The sequence below is a fragment of the Monodelphis domestica genome, chromosome 1, assembly GCF_027887165.1.
Source record: "Monodelphis domestica isolate mMonDom1 chromosome 1, mMonDom1.pri, whole genome shotgun sequence".
NCBI classification, from domain to species: domain Eukaryota; kingdom Metazoa; phylum Chordata; class Mammalia; order Didelphimorphia; family Didelphidae; genus Monodelphis; species Monodelphis domestica.
In genome coordinates this window covers 82,127,945-82,151,428 of record NC_077227.1, presented here as the reverse complement: position 1 = coordinate 82,151,428, position 23,484 = coordinate 82,127,945, and the positions used below count along the sequence as shown (strand labels likewise).

General features: G+C 36.1%; 1 protein-coding gene across 2 annotated transcripts in view; it reads right to left on the bottom strand.

Annotated features, from left to right (window-relative positions):
* Positions 1–2,628: 2,628 nt before the first annotated feature.
* LOC100023687 (protein FRA10AC1) overlaps positions 2,629–23,484 on the bottom strand; it is a 66,232-nt gene continuing 45,376 nt past the window's right edge. For both annotated transcript variants that reach the window (XM_007478790.3, XM_007478789.3), the window contains 6 exons: positions 22,260–22,373; positions 19,557–19,599; positions 18,618–18,742; positions 13,984–14,022; positions 6,699–6,777; positions 2,629–6,162 (listed from right to left, as the gene is read on the bottom strand). In XM_007478790.3, coding sequence (XP_007478852.1) covers positions 6,120–6,162; positions 6,699–6,777; positions 13,984–14,022; positions 18,618–18,742; positions 19,557–19,599; positions 22,260–22,373 — 443 coding nt within the window. In that variant the 3' untranslated portion in view covers positions 2,629–6,119. The remainder of the gene's footprint in view (positions 6,163–6,698; positions 6,778–13,983; positions 14,023–18,617; positions 18,743–19,556; positions 19,600–22,259; positions 22,374–23,484) is intronic.

Genomic DNA, 23,484 nt, shown 5'->3' with positions numbered 1-23,484 from the left:
AAAGAAAGGGGTAAAGCATCAAGCTCAAGGTCAAATTGCTAATAAGTTACAGTCAGAAATTTAAATCAGGTAGCCTAAATAGCATTTTTTTTTCTATGACACCATGTTGTCTCTTACATTCAAAAAACAAAAGTTTGGTACCACTGGGGACACTCAAAAGAATGTGTTGCAGTCTCTGAAGAAAAATTCCATATCAAAATTCATATTGCTATTGCCTTCAACAAACATTTTACATTTCACTTGGGTTTATAAAAGTACTGTAAAGATCTCTTATCATCAGCCTCCCACCATGATGCATTTAGAATATGAGTTTTGTAGCCTAAAATAGCAACAGATTAATTCCAAAGTCCCCACAGATCCCCTGGTAAACTGTCTTCTAGTGACTGGATTAAACTCTAGTAAAGCTTGTGTTATAACAGAGAATTAACCTTTAAATCCATTACCTTATTTTAAAGAAGCTTTTTAAAAGAGATTTTCTCTATTAATTAAGCATAACAAATATTTCCTTGCTCTTTCAACTATTTCATTATTCCCAATTTCATTAAAAATCCATTCCTCCCCTCCTGCAGGGGATTATATTTAGTTTTTTCCCCCCCCCTTGGTAACAGACCCATATCCTTTGCCTTCTAAAATGTCATATTCTAAGCTTTCTTCTCCTCTTATTAGTGTCTGCTAAACTGTGGACAGCTGGGTGGTGTGGTAAACAGAGCACCAATCCTGGAGTCAGGAAAACCTGAGTCCAAATCTGCCCTTGGATACTTCCTAGCTGTGTGTGATCCTGGGCAAATTGCTTAACCCTGTTTGCCTCAATTTCCTCATTTGAAAAATGAACTTGAGGAAACAACAAATTAATATCTTTGCTAAGAAAATCCCAAATGGGGTCACAAAGAGTTGGACTTGACTAAAGTGATGGAACAACAAAAAAAATTATATGGCTCCTTGGTTCTTGAATTCTTTATTCCTGGAAGATTGAAGCACTTTTTCCCTTTGATCTGAAAGCTCTGGATTTTGGCTATGATATTCCTGGGAGTTTTCATTTGGAGGTATCTTTCAGGAAGTGATCTGTGGATTCTTTCTGTTTCCACTTTATCCTTTGGTTCTTAGAAATCTGAGTAGTGTTTTTTTTTTAATTTCTTGAAATAGGATGTCTAGGCTCAGTCTTTGGTTTTGGCTTTCAGGTAGTCCAACAATTCATTACATGTTCTCCTTAATGTTTTCCATATCAGTTGTTTTAGCTATGAGGTAGCTTACATTTTCTTTTATTTTTTGTCAGCCTCTTGATTTTAATATTTCTTGTTATTTAATATAATCATTGGTATACTCTAATTTTCAGAGTTTGTAGTTTGGGCAAGGTATTTGTACCCTCTTGTGGCATGCCAGCTGTTAATTCCCTTTCCAATTCTTTCTTCCATAGTTCTCATTTCTTTCTCAACTGTTTTAAATGCTCCCATTTCATTTATAGAATCTCTAAAAAAATTTTTCAAAACACTTGCTTCATTTTTTCTAGGAATTCTAGTTAAGTTGTTCCCCAAGCTGTGTTTTTCTTTGAGGCTCTATAGATATTTTGAAGTTGTTCTCGTCTGCATTTGGGTCTTGAGTATTCTTGCCACCATAATAATGTTTATTGTGGGATTTTTTTCTGCTTGCCTATTCTTCCAGTCTACTTCCTTAGTTCAGATTTGATGCACTTATGGGGAGGTCTGGTCTTTTTGCTGTTTGGGGGGGATGTTAAGGGTTGGGTTGTCCCAGGATTTCAGGAACAGGATGGGGATCTGCAAGCTTTCAAAGCTCCCAAAGGAGTGTGATGTAGGGCACAGTCTTGTGCCTACCTGGTCTGAGGTCTGCAAATTCTTGACCCAGGTTTTCTAAATAATAGTTGAATGATTCTAGACTCAGACCCTATTAGTTAGTCAGAAGTTTTACTGGTTCAAAGTGATAGAATCCCCTTTGGTCTAGGATTCTTGCCCTGGTTATTTGCCTGTAGGCTGGGTTAGATGCTGGAATCAAGATCATGTTATACTCCTATAGTCAGAGCCATATTGCTGCTGCTTTCTTTTAAACTTCATCTTTTCTCAGTTTGTCACCCAGGGCAAGTGCTCTTCCTTTCTGTCCTGGATTTGTGACCCAGAGCCAGGTAGTGGGTAACAAAACTGCCAACTGGCACGTGTCCCTATCTTAGTGCCCTGATATGGATCTAGGATCTCCTCTTGCCCTTGGTACACAGCCTGTCTCTGGACACTATAATGCTCCATGAATGATATACTCTTGGCCTGACCTCTCTGCAATGTCCACAGACCCCTCTATCTTTTCTCTGTATACCTACCAAAGAACTCAAGAATGAACTCTTTTGGAATTTCCCCATTAGGATGCAACTTGGTTCATTTTCTAGATTTGTTTGGAGTACTTTTGTGGATGAGAGCTCAGTTTCATTGCTTCCTTCTACTGCATTATCTTGGTTCCATCTCTTTGCTCAATTAACATTAAATTTGTGCTCAGACTTAAAGATTTTTCATTCAAAAACAATACCTACAATACTACAATGTATTAAATTCATGTTTTCCATTGTGATTTTCAATTACTATAGGAATTTGTTCTTTCTCAGTACCAAAGATATAAAGAATTAAAGTATTTAATTAAAATGTCTTTATTGTATGTGTAACTATTTCTACCTTATTCTCTGGTTTACAAAAATATCAAATCCTTTTCATCCTCAAAAATCACATTCTTTTTAATCATTAGGACACAATTTCTTTAAAAACAATATGCTAATGGTAACTTGAGTAGAGAATTCATTTAACACAATGTAGGTTACATGCTATAGTAACAAACCCAGGAATGGACTATTTACTTCTTCCTAATGGCATAGAACCAATTGCATAATCCATGTTGTTCTCCACAGTACCTAAAATACACCAAACCTGATAATTAAATAAATATCTATAGAAAACATTAAAAAAGTTTAATTACAAATTTTATGTTTTAATATTATAATCAATCAGCTCTATTTTAAAAAGTCTTTAAAAACTGATGTAGGTTTTCTCAAAGGCAAACAGTTTGGAAAGCACACAAACTCTCCAAGACCAAGATTATTAGTGTCTGACATATACAATAATTTTGTACATAGGGCCCAGCGGCCCATAATAACAAATTCTACTTGGAGTACTAAATGAGGAAAAACATAGTGAGGATGCCAGTCAAGAAAAGATAAGCCTAAAGTGAAAGAGTGCCAGACATGCCCCCTGACTGGATAGAAGTAGGTACCTAAAAGAGGATACCAAAATAATGGCATAATGAGTTATGAAAAGTATAATCATGATGGAGTAGAGAAGACAAATTTCACTGACTTCCTAATTTTTCCTAAATAAAACTTCTATAATTTAGAGTAACTACCACAGGAGAAAACCAGTCTGAATTGGTAAAATATATAAGATATTTTAGTAGCTGTAGTGGAATCGTGTTATATATATTTTAGTAGTTGTAGTGGAATCGTGTTGTAAACATTACTACTTGTCATAGGATTTTTGTGACAAAAGCACTTGGTAAATAAACCAGACTGTGTAACATGCAGCAATATTGCTATGATTATAGTACTATAAATCATACTCTTACAAAGAAGTAAGGGATGAAATATAGCTTCTGATTTTCTGAAGTGAATTACTAAGTGAAGAGAGCCATTCAAACCTTTTTAATCCCACCTCCAAGCTTGTAAAACATTTTTGTGTGATATTTTATTGATGTAAATGGTCCAGGAATTTAGGTAGGAGGGGAAAGAGGGACTGGGAATAACTGCTTACTTCTCTTTTCTTCTTCCCCATAAACAGAATAAAACTAACAACTTTTATAGAAAGTCACTATTTCATGGATAGAAATCATAGAAAGCATTTTTGTAGTGGGATATTTTTTTGTAGGCAATTAACCAAACCAACAAAAACACTTACTACAACCATTCCCACAGTTTCTTATAACGCCTTCTATTAAGGTGATGGTCTGGACCTGTGCTTTCACTTGCCCAGGGAAACCTTCTACTGATGCAGATTGATATCTGCTCTATAAGATGAGAGAGTCTGTAAAAAGTAAATTGGGAAGTCCCTGAAAGATGGATGTAATAGGTGGTCAGGGTTTAACGTGACTTGACCTAACAGGATGCCTTCCTTCAAGACAGGGATCAAAATGGATGTCTCACTCTGCTCCTCTTTTGTGAGCAGTTAAAAGGTGCACCAAGAAGCCCTGCAGGATATAACTGGTGACCAAGAATGTTTTTCTTGACTTGGTCTTGCAGGGTAACTTCTATAAAACTTAGGGAACAAGTACCTTTTTTGGGCCCCCTAAGCTGGATCAGCTTAGTTTGTATGATAAGGGGTTACACAGCAACTGTGCCAGAGAGAAACAACACCTCAAGGAGAGAAGAATGATGGTTTGCTAGGAATCTGGCTTCACCTAACTTCCTGAGGTGAATTTCTTCTGACAGACTTGTTTGGAAGAGAGGGAATGGCAGGTGATTGAGACTTGGCCTAGCTCAATCAAATGTAGACCCTCTCTCCCCCAAACCCCTCCAACTGGTCCCTTCTTATATCCTAATAGTTAGATCTGACTGCTTCTCTCGAGTTTCAAGATTTATTTAAAAGGGTAACAAGGGTAGGTAAGGGAAAAGGATGGAGGAGCCCTGGCTGATAAGCCACAAAGAGTAATAAAGTTCAGCCTTCGGCCTTAGCCAAGGCAACCGTGGAAAATCCCATCTGATCTAAATGTTCCCTGACAATAGCTAACCCTAGGCTAAATCAATGGATCAAGTCTCTTGGCTATTAGCAGATCAAGGAGTGGGAACTCCTGCTGGCTCTGTTCAGTCTCCCCTCTGGGCAAGCCCCTCAGGTAAACTGCTTCTTGATAGAGTCCACACAGGTAGAGATTTCCAGGTATTTAGGAACAGGAATTCAACAAGTCTTTCTCAGGAAGCACTTTGGGGATAGAAAAAGCTGCCTAGATCAGGAGAAAAGGTCCAGGGCTGACTCCCACCAGAGTTCCAGCTCCCAAAAGCCTCTAGGTTTCCAATCGGTTCCCTTAGATTCCGTTGCCTTCTAGAATTCTCCCTCACCAACATTCCAAAGCTCATCTCCTTTGCTTCTCTGCAATTTTGCCTGGTTTGCATGTTCCTGCAAATTCCTTCAAGTCTCATAGTTTTGTCTACGGACACTGAGAACTTGGATGATTTGCCTGGGATCAAAAAGCAAGACATGAACTCGTGTTTTTCAGCTCTCCAGCCAATGGTCCATAAACTTCACTATAATCATATTCCCTACAGAAGGACTTTACTTATAACATATTTCAGAAAGTGCCTAACTTCCAAGTAGCAACTTAAACAAAGAACATGCTAACAGTAAGGAATAAAACACAGAATCAAATTGATTTTTTAGGGATAATTCTCTTTAAATTTAACAATAGGAGGCCTACCTTGTCAATCAATATCTCTTCCCAAATCCTACCTCACACTTCTCTTCCCTCATCTCAAGTAGAGGCTTTGCAGTGTTCAGAACCAATCTGGCTCCTCTGTTCCCTAACAAATTCCATTTAGGAGTATGTGGAAAAGAACAGAGGCAAGGAGATCAGTAGGCTTCTTGTGGTTCTCTCCATCTTGCAATCTTAACTCGAAGATTTCTTTCAAATGGTTTTCATATTATTATAGGGAAGTAGCTATAAGACAAGAATTATCTTCTATGGTCAAATATGAGCTGGACATGAGGAAGAAATCTGCGGGGGAAAGTAATGCAGGAAGATTTTTTCCTAACAGGTGGATAGTATTTCTTTGTGAATAAGGATAAAATAAAACCATATTTCATCTTTCTTGAGAAAGTCCAAAGATGCAACTGACTTTGTGTAGCCAAGTGATTTAAAGCTCTATAGAAGTAATTGGGTCTATAGGTTTGGCTGAACACATTCAGTAATAGAAATCATATATCTTATAAAGCTCATTACTATCAGATTTGCTTGATGTTTGGTTATTTCTAAAGAGAAACTTTTCAAGTTTCAACTTAATAGAGAAAACATAAAAACAATCAATTAAAAAAGAGATACAAAGAAAATGTTCAAATTAAGGAATAAAGGCTTAATATTTCCTTAATATTTCACAGAAATAAATCTTGAAAATATTCATCAAACTCTTCTTCCCTGTTAAAAGAAAAAAATATTACAATTAAATCTACAAGTCTATTTCTTCTACTATTTAGAGATTTTCCTAGAAAGGTTTAAGAAAATTTGATTTTTAATCTATGGAATATAAAATGAAAATGGCTTATTATTTCTTTCTCCATGGGACAAGTTATCCCAGGAGTTTTAAAAGTATATACTACTTATACACTATTTAAGTATATACTAGAAGAATTTAAGAAGTGGATAGATGGCCACCTACTGGTTCTTCTACACAACCTTGTCTTTTTTTTGTGACTGTTACTAAAATACAAAAGGCTCCAGTAGCCAAGTGGTGCATTTACAACAAGAGCTAGATCATTCTGTTTTATTCTCTTTGTGGCTCTAGAAAATTAGTTGGAACAGATTCTGTTATCCCTAAGTCATGTCATCTCTGCCATAAAAGCAGCCATTTATGATGTTGTACCTCTGCATTACTTGCTAAAAGACAGGACAAAATGGTAACTTACAGAGCAGGTTTTTAAGTTTGTGCACTGCCTATGAACAGCAACACTTACTGTGATTTTTCATCTGTTTCCTGCTGAGGACCCTTCCATAGGTCTGCTTCTGAAGTACTTTCTTCCTCATCACAATTTTCTGAGGAAATTAAAATTTGAAAGTGATTAAAAAACAAACACATTTTGAGCAACCAATAACCCTATGTCCACAACACAATCACTGTCACAATTAAATTAACTTTGAATCTAACTGCAACTTGGCTTCTATCATTGTAGCATCTTGCAAACTTAATTGCATAAGCCAACAAACATTAAGTACCCTTTAAAAAAAACCTGAGTAAAACAACAGGTGTGTAACAATCTTCCACTGAAATTCTCAGCAGAAAGATCAAAGATTTAATGGCTCATGAAATGATCCTTCAAGTTTCACCAAGATAAAATAACTATAGCAATTGCTTTACTAATGAACTTCTGGGAGCAGCAATTTATCTGTCAGGCACAAAGGATGATTACATTTTACCATTTGAGCTTTTTTATATTATATTATATATATGCTGTAAATTATTATTTCTGTAGGCTTCATGTTTATAGCAGGATTAAGATTTGAGGGACTTGATTTTTAAAGTTTAGTGAAAACTTCTAGCTCTAGAAAAAACTATAGTAACCTATTATGTTAAAATGCTTTCCAAATATATAAAAAAATTTCCAAGAAAAATTTAAGTTTACAACTAATTTTAAATGATCCTCTTTTGATGGTTTTTATATTAAACAGTATTGCAAAATGTTAGATAGCATTAAAATTATGTCTGCATAAAGCAATGTTAGTAAATGATTTCTCGACTTCCGGGTAATCATGGCTGCAATCTAGACACGGCACGCTTCCTCTCCCCAGCACCGAACGAAATAGACTACATCAAAGGAGCATAAAATCACCTTTGGAGGAACAGAAGGACTCCCCAGTACCCCACAGAGGCAAAGGTACGTGGGGCTTGAACATTTCCACACTAAAATAAGAAGGAAAAGCTTGCACAGAAAAGTGAACTGAGCCGCCCTTCCCCCACCCCACCTCCCCCACTAAACCAGAGTGAGCTACCTGAGCGCTCACCAGGACAGCGAGTGAGTGGGGAGCGTCTCTGTCTGGGAGGGCACTCCAGGGTCCTTGGGATCTGGGGACTGCCAGGAAAAAACGTCTCAGGGCGCTTTCACTGGAGAATCCAGCGGACCTGGACTTGGGGCGGGCTGCGCTGAACAACGCGCACTGATTATCTGGGCGGAGCTGAATACCTGGGCTCGGAGGCTGGGAAGAACTAGTCTGAAGCAACCTAAATTCACAGAAAAACCGCTCTTATAACCCAGACCCCAGACCAAAAAGGAAAGGGAAATAAAACCACCAAAGGGATGGCTCACATGGCCCAAAATCAAGCCTCCAGGAAGAAAGGGAAAAAAGTGACTATTGAAAACTTTTATGGTGGAAGTACCCAAGGAAAAGAGGAGAATGAGGAGGAAATCCAAAAAAATTCAGAACACGCCTCCCAAAATGGAAACTATCAACAAGCTCTGGAAGATCTCAAACTGGAACTTATCCAAAAGATGGAAACCTTCTGGAAAGAAAAATGGGAGAAAGAGATCAGCTGTCTGACAGATAAGACTGCTCAATTGGAAAAAGAACTCGAAGCATCCAATAGAAGGGCAGACAAGGCTGAAAAGCAAATCCAGTCCCTAATGACCAGAATTAAGCACCTCGAAGAAAGTGAGATGATAAAACAGCAAGAATCAATAAAGCAAACCCAAATAATTAATGAATTGGAAGAAAACAGAAAATATCTCACTGAGAAGGTCACGGACCTGGAGAACAAAGGAAGACGAGAAAATCTCCGTATCATCGGTCTCCCAGAAAAACCAGAGGTAAACAACAAATTGGATATTATTCTAGAGGAGATTATAAAAGAAAATTGCCCCCACGTTCTGGAGCAAGGGGGCAAAATAGAAATAGAAAGGATTCATAGAACACCTTCTATACTAAATCCCCAAAAGACAACGCCTAGGAATGTAATTGCCAAACTCAAGAGCTTCCAAGTAAAGGAGAAAATCCTACAAGAAGCCAAGAAGAAGAGCTTCAGATATAAGGGGGCTCCCATAAGGATCACACACGACTTAGCGGCTAATACACTAAGAGACCGCAAAGCATGGAACACGATATTTAGAAAGGCAAGAGAGCTGGGTCTCCAACCAAGAATCAACTACCCAGCAAAACTGACTATATACTTCCAGGGGAAAGTATGGGCATTCAACAAAATAGAAGATTTCCAAGCATTTGCTAAGAAAAGACCAGAGCTCTGTGGAAAGTTCGATATCCAAGCACAGAAAGCAAGAGAAACATGAAAAGGTAAATATGAAAGAAAGGGAAAAGAAGATAAATCTTATCTTTCTCTTTAAGTCAAACTCTCTTCTATAAGGACTACATTTACATCTAATTATATATATTAATATGTGGGGAAAATGTTTTGTGTAACTCTTATAAATTGTATCATCATAAGAGTAGTTAGAAGAAACATGCATAGGGAAAGATTGGGGAATTAAGAAGATTTGGGGAAAGTTGGGGCAAAAAAAGGAAAAGGGAGGGGGGAACCGTGATAATACTAAGATTAACTTCAAGAAATAGGGGGGGAATCAATAGAATAAACTTTCCCATATAAAGATACACATGGGAAGGGGAGGGGAAGAACTCTCATATGAGAAGGAGAGGAAGAGAGCGTGAAGTGGAATTACTTAAACCTTACTCTCAGTGAAATCAAATCTGAGAGGGAAGAACATCTAGATCCAGTGGGATCCTGAATTCTATCTTATCCATTAGGGCAAGAAAGAAAGGAAAATTAAGGAGGGGGATGGGGGAGGGAGTACAAAAAGGGAGGGAAGGAGAGGGGGGAGGGGAAGGGAGCATAAAAAGGGAGGGGCTAGAAAGGGAAGCATCTCAAGGGAGGGGACTAGGAGGACTGACCTAAAGTAAATCACTGGTTCAAAAGGAGAAAGCTAAAGAAGAAAGGTCAGAACTAGGGGAAGACATCAAAATGCCAGCGAATCCACAAATAACAATCATAACTTTGAACGTGAATGGGATGAACTCACCCATAAAACGCAGACAAATAGCAGATTGGATTAGAACACAAAACCCTACCATATGTTGTCTTCAAGAAACACATATGAGACGGGTTGACACTCACAAGGTTAGAATTAAAGGTTGGAGTAAGACCTTTTGGGCCTCAACCGATAGAAAGAAGGCAGGAGTTGCAATCATGATATCTGACAAAGCCAAAGTACAAATAGACCTGATCAAAAGGGACAGGGAAGGTAAATATATTCTGCTAAAAGGAAATATAGACAATGAGGAAATATCACTAATCAACATGTATGCACCAAATGGTATAGCATCCAAATTTTTAATAGAGAAACTAGGAGAATTGAAGGAGGAATTAGACAGTAAAACCATATTAGTGGGAGACTTGAACCAACCACTATCAAATTTAGATAAATCAAATCAAAAAATAAATAAGAAAGAGGTAAAAGAGGTGAATGAAATCTTAGAAAAATTAGAATTAATAGACATATGGAGAAAAATAAATAGGGACAAAAAAGAATACACCTTCTTTTCAGCACCACATGGCACATTCACAAAAATAGATCATACACTAGGTCATAGAAACATGGCACTTAAATGCAGAAAAGCAGAAATATTAACTGCAGCCTTTTCAGATCACAAGGCAATTAAAATATTGATCGGCAAGGGTACATGGAGACCCAAATCAAAAATTAATTGGAAAGTAAATGATTTCTCGTCAATAACAACCATTTATGTTAAAAGAAAGAAGGAAAGAAAGATGAATTCTGTTTGTCAGTGTACAATGTTACCTGGTTTATACACTGTGAAAACAAAGTAGTATTGATTTGCTATGGTGGCCCTAAATCTGTTGGACTCCGATCCTTATATCAACATAAGTATCTGAACTTTGGTCCTAATCTAGTCTATTCTGGCACAGAATTCTAACAGCAGCAACAACAACACAGGGGGAAAGAGAACCACTGGATATCCTGCTAATTTAAATGCAAATAAAATATAATAAAAGTTTGGAAATAATCAACCTTAGGCTCAATAATGAGCATTTAAGAGGCAATTACTAGTATCACAATTTGAATTACATGAAAAAAATATATAATCCATTTGCTCTATTTCTATGAAAGCTCATTTCAATAAGGTAAGGAAAAAAGAAGAGCTAGTTCTTTGGGAGGTAGCTAGGTGGCTCAGTGGATTGAAAGCCAGGCCTAGAGATGGGTAGCTAGGTAATGGGGGTCAAGTGACTTGCCCAGGGTCACACAGTTAAGAAGTGTTTGAGGCCACATTTGAACCCAGCATCCATAGGTTCAAAGGAGGAAACATGGTAGATAAGGTAAGGAACGGATAAGCTCAACTAGGTTGACAGAGCTTATTTAGCAACAGCTAGAAGATTCAAGTTTGAGTCTCAGCTCTTCAACTTCCTAGCAATGTTACCTCAGGCAGAAAGAAACCCACAGGTAGGTGAACACTCAGGGCTCACCAGGTATACCCTATACCTCAAAAGGAATTCTTCCTGAAACATTTTCAACAAGTGGTCCTACAGCCTCCATTAAAGACTTTCAATGATGGGGAATTTTTCCGAGGCAAACCATTATACTTTTAGCTAGCTCTAATTGTTAGAAAGTTCTTCCTTATATCAAATAAAAACTATTTTTTGTAATTTCCAAACATTGTTCTAAATTCTGGTCTTTGAGGCCAAACAAAATACAGTCTCTCCAATATCTTGCTTCAATGTAGTGACAGATCTCATCATTCTAAGTAGTTCCTTCAACTACATATGCTGCAACTCATCCAGGACAATTCTTGCCTATATCTTCCACAGAGGATCCACATAACATGCTCCAGGCTTTGGCTGGTCCATCAGGAAGAGAGGGAAGAAGGGAGGGAGAGGAGGAAGAGGAGGGAAGGAAGGAAACAGGCATTTATCTTGATTGAACAATTATTATCTTTAAGGATTATGATTAGCAACATGTTGTTATTTACTTTCTATCAGGGGCCTCCTCACTGTTGTTTGGATAACCCTCAATTTGAATTTTTTTGTAAAAGAATACTAGTGTCCTTTAAAAGGTGGATCTTTAGGGGGAAGCTGGGTAGCTCAGTGGATTGAGAGCCAGGCCTAGAGATGGGAGGTCCTAGGTTCAAATCTGGCCTCAAACACTTCCCAGCTGTGTGACCCTGGGCAAGTCACTTAACCCCTATTGCTTAGCCCTTACTACTCTTCTGTCTTGGAGACAGAAGGTAAGGGTTTTTATTTAAAAAAAAAAAAAAGGTGGATCTTTAAACCAGAGAGAGCAGAAATAGGTAAAGAAAACAGTAGACCATATTTCCTAATGAATATCAATGTAAAATGCTAGCTAGGAGATGACAGAAATAATCACTACAATTAGATGGGATTTATATCCCAGAAATGCAGAGCTGGTTCACTATTAGGAAAACCATAAGTATAATTAACAACAACAACAAAAATCATAGGATTATACCAATAGATATAAGAAAAAGATTCTGACAAAAATAGAATACCTATTCCTATTAAAAAACAACAGAAAGCATAGGAATACATGAAGATTTTCTTATAATGATAAGTAATATTTATATAAAACCAAAAGTAAGTATATGGGAGTCTTTCCAAAGTAGAAGACTTTCCACTAAGATCAGAATTCTATGAAGCAAGATGTCAATATTGTATTAGAAATGTTAGCTATAAAGTGGAGGAATTCCATGGAGACTGGAACAACCTCCAGGAAGTGATGCAGAGCGAAAGGAGCAGAACCAGGAAAACATTGTACACAGAGACTGACACACTGTGGTACAATTGAAGGTGATGGACTTCTCCATTAGTGTCAATGCAATGTCCCTGAACAATCTGCAGGGATCTAAAATATACTACCCACAAGCAGAGGATAAACTGTGGGAGTAAAAACACCAATGAAAAGCAACTGCTTGACTACAGGGTTGGAGGAGATATGACTGAGGAGAGACTCTAAATGAACACTATAATGCAAATTCCAACAACAGGGAAATGGGTTCGAGTCAAGAACACATGTGATAACCAGTGGAATCGTGCGTCGGCTATGGGAGAGGGAAAGGGGGGGGGGGGGGGGAAGAAAAGAAAATGATCTTTGTTTCCAGTGAATAATGTATGAAAACGACCAAATAAAATAATGTTTAAAAATTAAAAAATAAAATAAAATAAAATTGGGGAAAAAAAAAGAAATGTTAGCTATAGCAATAAAACAACAAAAAAAAGAAACTGAAGGAATAAAAATGAGCAACAAAGGAACAAAACTATCACTCTCTGCAAATGATATGATGATCTACTTAGAGAGCCTTACAGAAATAACTAAAAAACTAATTGAAACAACAATTTTAGCAAAGTTGCAAGATGTAAGCCATCAACAAAAACAATAATAATATAGATCAATGTGAAATGTAATGAATTGTAGATTAGATTGGAGATCAAAGAGATAAATACTAGATTATGAAATCAGTGATATTAATTCTATCCTATCTTCTCAGAGTTATTCTAGCATCCAAACTGTGCCTTCAGAGACCATAGATCTCTTAGATCTGGGAAGATCTAAGCCACTTTGCTCTAAATTCCTTGGGACCATGTTTATAACAGAAATAGGGAAATTTGGAACAGGTATGTTTTTAGAGAAGAAAAAAGGTAAAGTTTGTTTGAATTTTAGTACATCCAGTTTGAGAAGCTGAATAGAGAGTCAATGCAGAGCGAAAGGAGCAGAACCAGGAAAACATTGTACACAGAAACTGATACACTGTGGTACAATCGAAGGTGATGGACTTCTCCAGAGAGAGTAGGCCTGGATATCTCAGTTATCTACATAGATATGGGGACTGATGAGGTCAGCAAAATAAATTAATTATGTTTAAAAGAAGAGCAACTAAGAAAGAGAACTGTCTTTCCTCTAGAGTATAAATTTTGAACATTTTTATAGCAGAACACATAATTCACTTAACACACTTAAATTTAAGTATATTTGAGAAAATGATCATGTCCCTCTGGTGTCAGATGATTTTTGAGAAAATGATCATGTCCTCTGGTGTCTTATGTGATGAAAGCTCAATGTAGATTTCAGGGAAACTTAAGAAACACCAAACTAAAATATACAATGATTCAAAGTGGAACCTTCTCAATCAGCATGCTTAAGATACTTCACTAATTCACGTGATTCAATCTTCAGAATTCCACAGGAATAATCAAAACCTAACACTTACCATTATCTGACCCTTCTGATTTCTCTGACAGTGAATGTTCTGGAAAGAAAATTGTACATTCATTATTATTGTACAACACATAAAATAATATGCCATGGTACTATTAGTGCTACATTTCGTTTAGTTCTTTGTTTTCTAATTGTTTAAATTTGTCAATTGTGTCTTCCCAACTAGAATATAAATCTCTTCAAAAAACATGTTTTATATTTATACTTCTTCATGTAAATCTGTACTCCAGAATTTGTGGCACAGCATTCTGAACTGACTAAGGCATGCCCCAAACATTATTGATTGACTAGACAGTTAATGTGAATTAATAGCTCCAATGAGGGGAAAGGTCACATTTATCTGACCATAGCTCTTGATTCCAGCTGCCTGTCTAAACTATGGATTTATTTTAATTATGTAAGGAAAGTAAAATGAAAACAAAGTTAACAAAACAAGAAATACAATGAAAAACCATTGACTGCAGAATGGCAATTAAATTGAACTATATGAATATAATGGAATATTACTAAATCATAAAAAACAAAAAGAATATGAAGAATTCAAGGACATAAAAGCTTAAATGAACTGAATTAGAATAAACCAGAAAAAAACTAGATAAACAGTAACTAATCTGTCAAAAAGAATGTGAGCTCTTCAAGGGCAAACTATTTTCACTTCTGTTATATCCCTAGGTTCTAGCACAATGCCTAATACATAGTAGTTGCCTAATAAATTGTTGTTGATTAAAACAATAAGGTAAATGAAACAAACATTAAAATGAAGCCAACTCTAACTCTAAATGAAGTCAAAACTGTCAATCCTGATTGGTTTTGTATAACAGGGAAAGTTCTTTGTTACAAGGGAAGGATCACTGGAGAGGGTATAGGACTTACCTAAAAATGACTATAATGTAAAAAACAAAAGGCATCTGTAAAATGCTAATTTAATTGAAAGAAAAATAATTAACCCAAAGTAGATCAGAAGCCTAATCTCCCATTTCTTCATTTATTACATAATCTCTTTCTTGCTGTGAAATTATGTCAGAAAATTGCCAAACTATGGCAAGTCAGCTGTATAAAAGACATTTCTCAAAAGGCAAGGTCTCTACCACTTACCAGAAACAGATGTGTGGATGAATGAGAAAACTGAACAGCCATCAATAAATATTTAAAGTAGGATTTCTAATATCTGTTTTTATGAACATCCATCTATTGTCCCTCTTGCTCATATGTAACATTCGGGGGTTCAGAAGTATCCAAAGAGAAGTACAAAATAGAGGTTTCATAGAAACTAACAAATCTTGAGAAGACAATAAATGGTCTATCACATTATATACTTCTGTACAATAGGATTATTTCTGGCTATGGGAAATCTCAATTTATAATATTCTAACTGTATAAACACTCCTATTATCATTTCCCACAAAACACATATCTGGCCTTAAAAATATCAAGAAAACATTCATTTAAAAAAAGGAAGCTTAGGTGGCTACTTTTATTCCCTCTCAAAAATATTTATGTTAGCACAGCACTGTTAGAGAGAAATTTCTATAGAAATGTTTGCATCTTTAAGGTATTTCACAAACAAACATTAGTTTTCATAATATCCCAATGACATTAGAGGAAAGATCTGTTTTTCAGTATCTATCAATCAATAACACACACCCGCAATTAGAAGCACAAAAAAAAAATAAATAAAAGGCCTTCACCCCCACAGGCAATTTTCTAAGAATTTAAGTTACAGAGAAGGTAATGACATCAGTAAAAGAAGCTCCCTTATCTGGGAGTTCCCTAAACTAAGGAAATTACTCCACTATATTTCCTAAATGATGGGAAAGTATAGAAAAAGAAATAATAGCTTGCACTTATACACTACATTAAGGTTTACAGAATGCTTTACATATGCTCTCTCATTTGATCCACACACCATGTGCTCCATTAAATTGTTACTCTCTTGGTCAGTCATTTTCAGTTGCTTCAGACTCTTCATAACCTTATTTGGATTATTTTTGGTATAGATACTGGAGTGGCTTGTCATTTCCTTCTTATTTTACTCATGAGGAACTAAGGCACACAAGGTTAAATGACTTGCCCAGGGTTACACAGCTGGTAAGTGTCTCAGGCCAGATTTGAACTCAGAAGATAAGTCTTCCTGACTCTAGGTCAGGCACTCTATCCACTTCACCACCTAGCAAACTAGAAGCAAGGCAAAGAGCCAGATCTTCCTTGACTCTCAAGCAGAGTTTTGCTCTCCCTAATCATATTCCATTCCAAGTGGATAATCCATAGGCCAAAGTTCTAGCAGGCATGGCCTCTTTAAGGCCAGCAAAAGAGAACTAGTAGGCAGAGATGTTAGAGATATGGCTTGCTCTACCAAGAGCCAAACAAATATTTTTCCTTGTTTGTTTTCCCCTATTCATCTTATATAAATAAAAAAAGCAAATAAAAAGTAGCTTAATAATTGGAAATTGAAGGGATGTCCATCAGTTGGAGTATGGCTGAATACATTGTGATTGAATACTATTGGGCTATAAGAAATGATAAGCAAAATTATTTTAGAAAAAGCTTGAAAGATCTGTATGAACTGATGCAGAGTAAAATAAACAGAACCAGAACATTATACACAATTACAGCAATACTGTAGGACTGATTAACTGTAAAAGAATTGGGTACTCTCAACAAAGCGAAGATCTGGATGATCCTGAAAGACTTATGACAGGGAACACTATACCTATAGAGAAAGAACTACTGGAGTCAGATGAATGTGATTCAAAGTGTCCTATCTTTCACATCAGTGAATTTACAGTTTTATTTTGGGGTTTTGGTTTTATCTGAGTTTTATCTATATCTCTTATAACAATGATCAAAATGGAAGTGTATTTTGTATGATAATAAAAATAAAAAATTTTTAAAGTAGTTGAACACTTGGTAACCACCTAATAAAAGAATGGCAGAGATTTATTCATTCAATAAGCATACAATATGTACACTATAATTTTGGGTAGGTTGAGGTAACTTTACATGGAAAAACAACAAGAAGTCCAACTTGATTAATCATGTAATTCATTTACTCAATATATGGGGGTCTTAAAATCACTGACCTCTCCTACTACTTCAGCGCTCAGAATAAATCTGAACTCCAGAAAGTAGCCCTAGAACATATTCTAGCTGTACTTCTGGACCTCTAAACCCAGATTAGGCTTGAATCAAACTTCTCAGATATATTCTCACCTAGTTCTATATTCCTGTAACTAGACTGGCATGTGGGGCCAATAATTTACATTTATTTATGTACATGTACATGAATTTTGGGAGATTCAATATATTCCCTGTTGACTAGTTGCTTAAATAATTATCTCATAGGTATCTTATATGTTCTTAAAAGGCAGGGGCTCTTTAAAAATGTAAATGTGTAATACATAGAATAATGAGGACAAGCACACAAGAATGGCTATTACTGTTTCTAAAATAAAATGATCCAAACTGATAAAATTTAATTTTTGTAATGTAATGAAGAACTTATGACTGTCAAATGAAACCACTTGCATTTTTATTAAACAGAGGTGTATGTTAAATGAATAAATTTCTGCAATCCTATTATTATTTTTAAATTATTGAAAAGGTTGAGAGACAATTGAAAAAGTGAAACCTCTGCTCTATGCACTGACTCTTATCAAAATGTAGATAACATTATGTTCTCTTTATGATCAAGCTTAATCCTAGGTGCAAATATAAGAAAGGGCATTTATAATTTGGTTATTTGTTTTTTTAGTCCAGATTTATGATTTCACTAATGTGAGGAATTCACAATGCATATATTCTCTACACTGATGCAGGCTAGCAATTCATCTGCAGCTGAGAGCATTAAGAGAATTGTCAAGATAATGAAAGGCTTGAATTGTCTAGAGGTTACATAACTATTATATCTCTAAGGTAGAACTTGTCATCAGGACTTCCTAACTTCAGAACTGGCACTCAGACTACTTCACTTCACCACAAAATAATTTACTAGAAATAAAAGGAGAAAAAATACAATATACATATTTCCTTAAGTGGAACAAGACAGCCCTCTCCTGTCCAAAGATATAATTCAGTTTAAGGTTTGAAATTCCTACATTAACATGGAACTGGATCAAATTCATAAAGAATTTTCTTTCTAATTTAACTGCTTGTTCCCAGTGATTACCCACTATAAGGAGAGTGAATTTAAAGTCAACTTAGCTTTATTTCATTTGTCTTCATAATTGGCCAAAAGAACAAATAGAAGTTATCCTCAGAATGAGACTTAAAATTTATAAAAAATTTTTTTAAAGTAAACTTCAACTTTTAAATTTTGGAATAACCTCACATATCACCTAGTCCAATTCCCTCATTTGACTAAAGAAAGCCTTGTCCAGTCACATAGAAAGTAGCAAAGGTAGTATTAGGGCTCAATTCTCTTAACTTTCTGCTCATTGGAAGTTACAACATCCATCCTACAATTTTTTTTAAATGCTGAAGACATATGGAATTTCCCTTCATATCTTTTGTACTTTTTATCAAAGGAATAGAAGTCACATTCAATTTTATGTTTATAAATGGATTTTATACATTTTATATTTATACATTTAAAGCATTTTTATGAATTACATACTCTTTTCCTCATACCTTTCCCCTTCTTTTTCTTGGAAGATTGCAGTTTTGAAGAAGATAATTTGGATTTTTTATGTGATGATTCTTCAGAATCTTCTTCAGTTCTATTCATTAACTTTTTGGGTTTGACTTCTTTTCTCCTTTATGTTAAAAATTAAATGAAAAGTATACTTCATACTAATTTTTTAAAACAAAAAGCAACATTTTTAAAAGTATCAATTACATATACAAAATAGTGATAATAACAGTAATGATAATAATAGCATTTAAAGAGTGCTTTAGAGTTTGCAAAATGCTTTACACATTATCTCATTCAGTATTCACAACAACCCTGTTAGGTAGGCATCCCCATTTATAAAGGAAAAAACTGAGGCAGAGAGAGGCTAACTGTCTAGTCATAGACCTGAAGTTGATTTGAACTTGGATCTTTCTGACTTTAAATCCAGGCCTGACAACAGGAGATAAAACAACTGGGGTGGTGATGGGAAGAAAGAATGAATAAGAAGACTAGAATGAAGAAATTCTCTTTTTTTAAAACTCTAAACAATAAAATATTTAATGAAAACTACAAATATTTCAATGGTAAAATGACCTTGCTTATTGCAGGTAAATTTATTAAAAGGAAAAGAAAATATTTTGCAACTCCCTTGATGGTTTTTTAAAAGATCCAGTCCAAAATTGTGGTATATGAGGGTGATGAAATAATATTGTGCTATAAGGAACAATGAACTGGAGGATTTCTATATGAACTGGAAAGACCTCCAAGAACTGAAGCAGGGTAAAATGAGAACAGTTTTTAAGGGCATGTAAACTGAGTCTTGACATTCTATATAACCATCCAAACATTTAGCCAGGCAAACAACCCTGCTGGTAAATAAATGCCAATGGTACTAGTCATGTAGCAGTCACACTAATTAAGATGTCTAATTCAAATTTATTTTAAAGATTATTTACCTGTGGTGAAAATTTAGTCGAAAGGAACATTCTTGGCATAATCCTAAAAGAAATATGTGATAACATTTATTTAACTGAATTTGGATAAACAAATTATCATGAGATTTTAAACTGAAAATTCTCCTTTCTTTCTCCAAATGTTCCTTTACAAGTAGTATTAATGGAAATAATTTGCTATAGAAATCATGGGAATATTATGTCTCTCCTAGTCTCAAAAAGATGCTATAAGCATAACCAAAAAAGGGTTGGGGGAAAAAGAAAGCCATACAAACATATTTAGCTTATTAAAAATATTACAATATTATTTTAGGAGGTAAACAAAGAAAAGAGTTGTCAGCATATTTAACAAACAAATAAACAGAAGTTGCTGCTAAAAACTGACCTATCTAAATTAAAAGAATTCTAACAAACACCTGTTTATATATAATACCTTTACTCTCAAAAGACCAATGAGCTTGCAAAAACAGCTCAAGTTCCATCTTTTAGGTGCCTGATTGTCTAGGCTCCTTGGTTTTGATCATACTGGCTGATTTTTTGATAAAATAACACTAGGAAATGATCAGAAATAAGGAATAAAGATCAAATTTGAGTATGTTTCTTTTTTATTTTTTATCAGCAAATACTGGCTATTAATAGTAAGCACAATAAATGCTTGTTGATTCTTAAAATAAAACTTGGAGATTATTTATGAATTTCCTTTATCAACAATGTCAACCAGTCCATTAATACATTTAATAAAATGTTACTTTATTTTTCTTCAAAATATCTAAGTGACTTAAAGTAGGATAGGGGGTCACTATTCCTAGATTGGTACCCACCGAAAAAGTAAAGCAAAAGCAACTAAATATCTTGCTCAAATTCATGTGGTAAAAGGTGAACATATTATAAGATCCTTGGTTGTCTGAGTTCCAATTTAGTGTTCCCACTTGGAAAAAAGTGGCGGTAGCCTACCTCCTAACACAGAGACCTCTCTGTGGGAACTCACAGGTCCCTGGCTTGGCCAGATGACAGCCTGGTCCTACCCCTGAACAGAGTGGGTGGGGCACTCTAGCCTCCCTCCACTGTCACAGGGGCAGAGTGTGGCCAGCCTAAGGCCATTAACCTGGTCCTGCCCACCCCCAAACACAAGGGAAGGGTATGGATCACTGAAGCCTCCCAACAGAGCTTGGTCCTGGCTTGGCAACCTGCAGCCCACCCCCAATTCTGGCTCTTCAACCCCACTCAGAATGCAGGGGTGAGTGGGGCACTGCACAAAGCTGGGGGTGGAGCATGCAGTTTGGGATAGGGCATGTAATGGGGGTTTGGGGCATGGTACACAGTCTGGGAAGGGGTGGGGCATGGCACAGGATCCCTAAAAAGTTCCAAAAGGTTCACCATCACTGTCCTAGCTTATCTATCCAGGATATAAACTAAGCCAAAGAAAGCAAGATCTGGGACCAGGCATGAAAATTTATGTAGTATATGAATATTTGAATGTGCATGCTCCTAAATGCACTTCAAAGTAAAGTAAAAAAGATTTCTGAAGCATCTGCTATATTATTCATACCTCGGTCTTCTCCCCTCTGATACATGGATAATGTATGATAGCTCCATTTTGCCATCAGTGGTAAATACTTAACTTCAAAATACCTTCCATCCTGAAGTGTGACATTTTAGATAGACAAAGCCCCAGGCTAACAGAAATAATTTTTGGATCATCCATGCTTCCCTCTATAAAGGCAGATAATTGAGAACTGACTATATGGGTTTTTTTTTCCCTAAAAAGCTGATAATGTGTTTATCTTAACCCTAAAACCAATGACACCTCATTTTAACTGATACAGAATTCTTTTTACAAACTACTGATGCACAAATAATTAACAATAAGAATAATAAATGACATTTACATCATGCTTTGAGGTTAAAAAGCACTTTATATATACATATATAACCACCATTACAAGAATCCTGTAAGGTATATTCAGTAATAGCTAGAAGAGGTAATACAATATTGATGAGCTAACTTCGTCAATCAATAAGAATTTAAGCAACATGATAGGTTCTGGAGATACAAATACAAAATTCAAACACTTCTTGCTCTCAAGGAATTTATGCTCTGAGGGGGATACATTATATTTACAGATAAGTAAATATAAGATATATACAAAATAACTACATGGTGTTTTGGGGTATGTGACAAACAATTATTGGAAACTCAAGAAAGGCCTCTTAGAGGAGATGACATTTAAACTGAGACTTGAAGGGAGCTAAAGTTTTCAAGAGATAAGAGTGAGGAAGTAAAGCATATTAGGCATGAGGGGATGTGTGAAGGAAATGTGGGAATAAAGAATAGCAAGTAGACCAATTTTCCTGTTAGTATAGAGGAGTAATGGGTGATCAAACTGGAAATAAAAATTAAAGCCCAACTGTGAAGAGTTTTAAACACTGAACACAGAAGACTATTTTAACTTAAAAGCAATTGGGAGCCAAGGGGGGAAAAAGCACCAGAGCTTCTTGAACAGAAAAGCTGAACTGGAAATCATGAAGCAAAGGGCAGTTTGTAGGAAGTTACTTAATTTTAACTTGTAATTAGTTCAATTAATTTTCTAACAATAGACTTATATGATTTCCAATTCTGCTTTATCTGCTAATGAAAATGAAGTTTTAACATGTAGTTTTAGATATCACTTTAAATTAAAAACAATCACTCTCAAAACAACTTACTTAATTTCACAAGTGCATTTCTTTTTTCACCATGTTCAATGTAGCCAAAATTCACTTCCCAACTCTTTAATCCTTCTTTTTCATCACATCGCTTATTTCCACAGAAAAACTGACCTGAAGATATTACAAAAAAAATTTTGCTTAATTAGTTAAAATTATAAATGCCTATATTTCATTTCTTACCTCTATGATATAACATTAGCTGTTACCTAAATCTAAAATCCAGATCTAAAAATAATTTAAATCTAATTTGAATTTAAATTAGAAACATAATGAATCTTCCCTCAAAATTCCAAACATACACAAAACTGGCCATGTGAAATTATATATTGCTAGTTCTTAATGTCAAGACAGTATAGTATAGAGTAGTGATGACGAACTTTTTAGAGATGGAGTGTCGGGCTTTGCCCCTACCCCCCACATCAAGTGCAGTGCCCCTCCCCTATCTGACGCTCCTCCCCCTCACAGAGGAGAGAGGAAGTGCTCCCATTGGACTTCTGGGCAGGGGGATAGGAGATGAGAGTCATGTGTGGAGAGGGGGAGGAAAGTGGCCCCAGCACTCCACTCCCCTCAAGCTCTGCTCCCCTCCAGCTATGTGCCATGCTGTGAGCCTGGCTCCTCTCAAACCCAGCTCCTCTCCAACCCTAACATGGAATTTACTTTCACCACAGACTCAACAGGCTGCCGTCAGAGCCACACCTTCATGCAGTATGTAAGCCCCACCTTCCCACCCCACCCCACCCCTGTACTTTATCCCAGACAGGGGAGGGAGGAAGAGTCCCATTGGCTATTGGGCAAAGAGGCAGGTAAAGTGAAGAATGTCCTCAGATGTTTGGAGAGGGGAGAACATCTCCTCCTTGCATCCCTCTGGCTTTCTAGTAAAGAACTCTTGTGGACAACTGCAGGCATGCCCACAGAGAGGGCTCTGCATGCTCTTTTTTGGCACATGTGCCAAAGGTTCACCATCATGGCTAGAGAGGGGCAGCCTTAGAATCAAGAAGATCTGGGTTCAAGTTCTGCTCCTGATACATTCTGGCTGTGGGACTCTCTGCAGGGCAAGTCACACTTAACCTTTCAGGTCCCCAGATAACTAAGGTTAAGTTGTAAAAGAGATGCCAATCTGCACTGGGAGAAGGAATTCTTACTGGGAGTTTTCTACTTCAATTAAATTACAGATCCAGACTGGTCCTACAACCAAACAAAGAAAAAAATACTATGCCAAAAT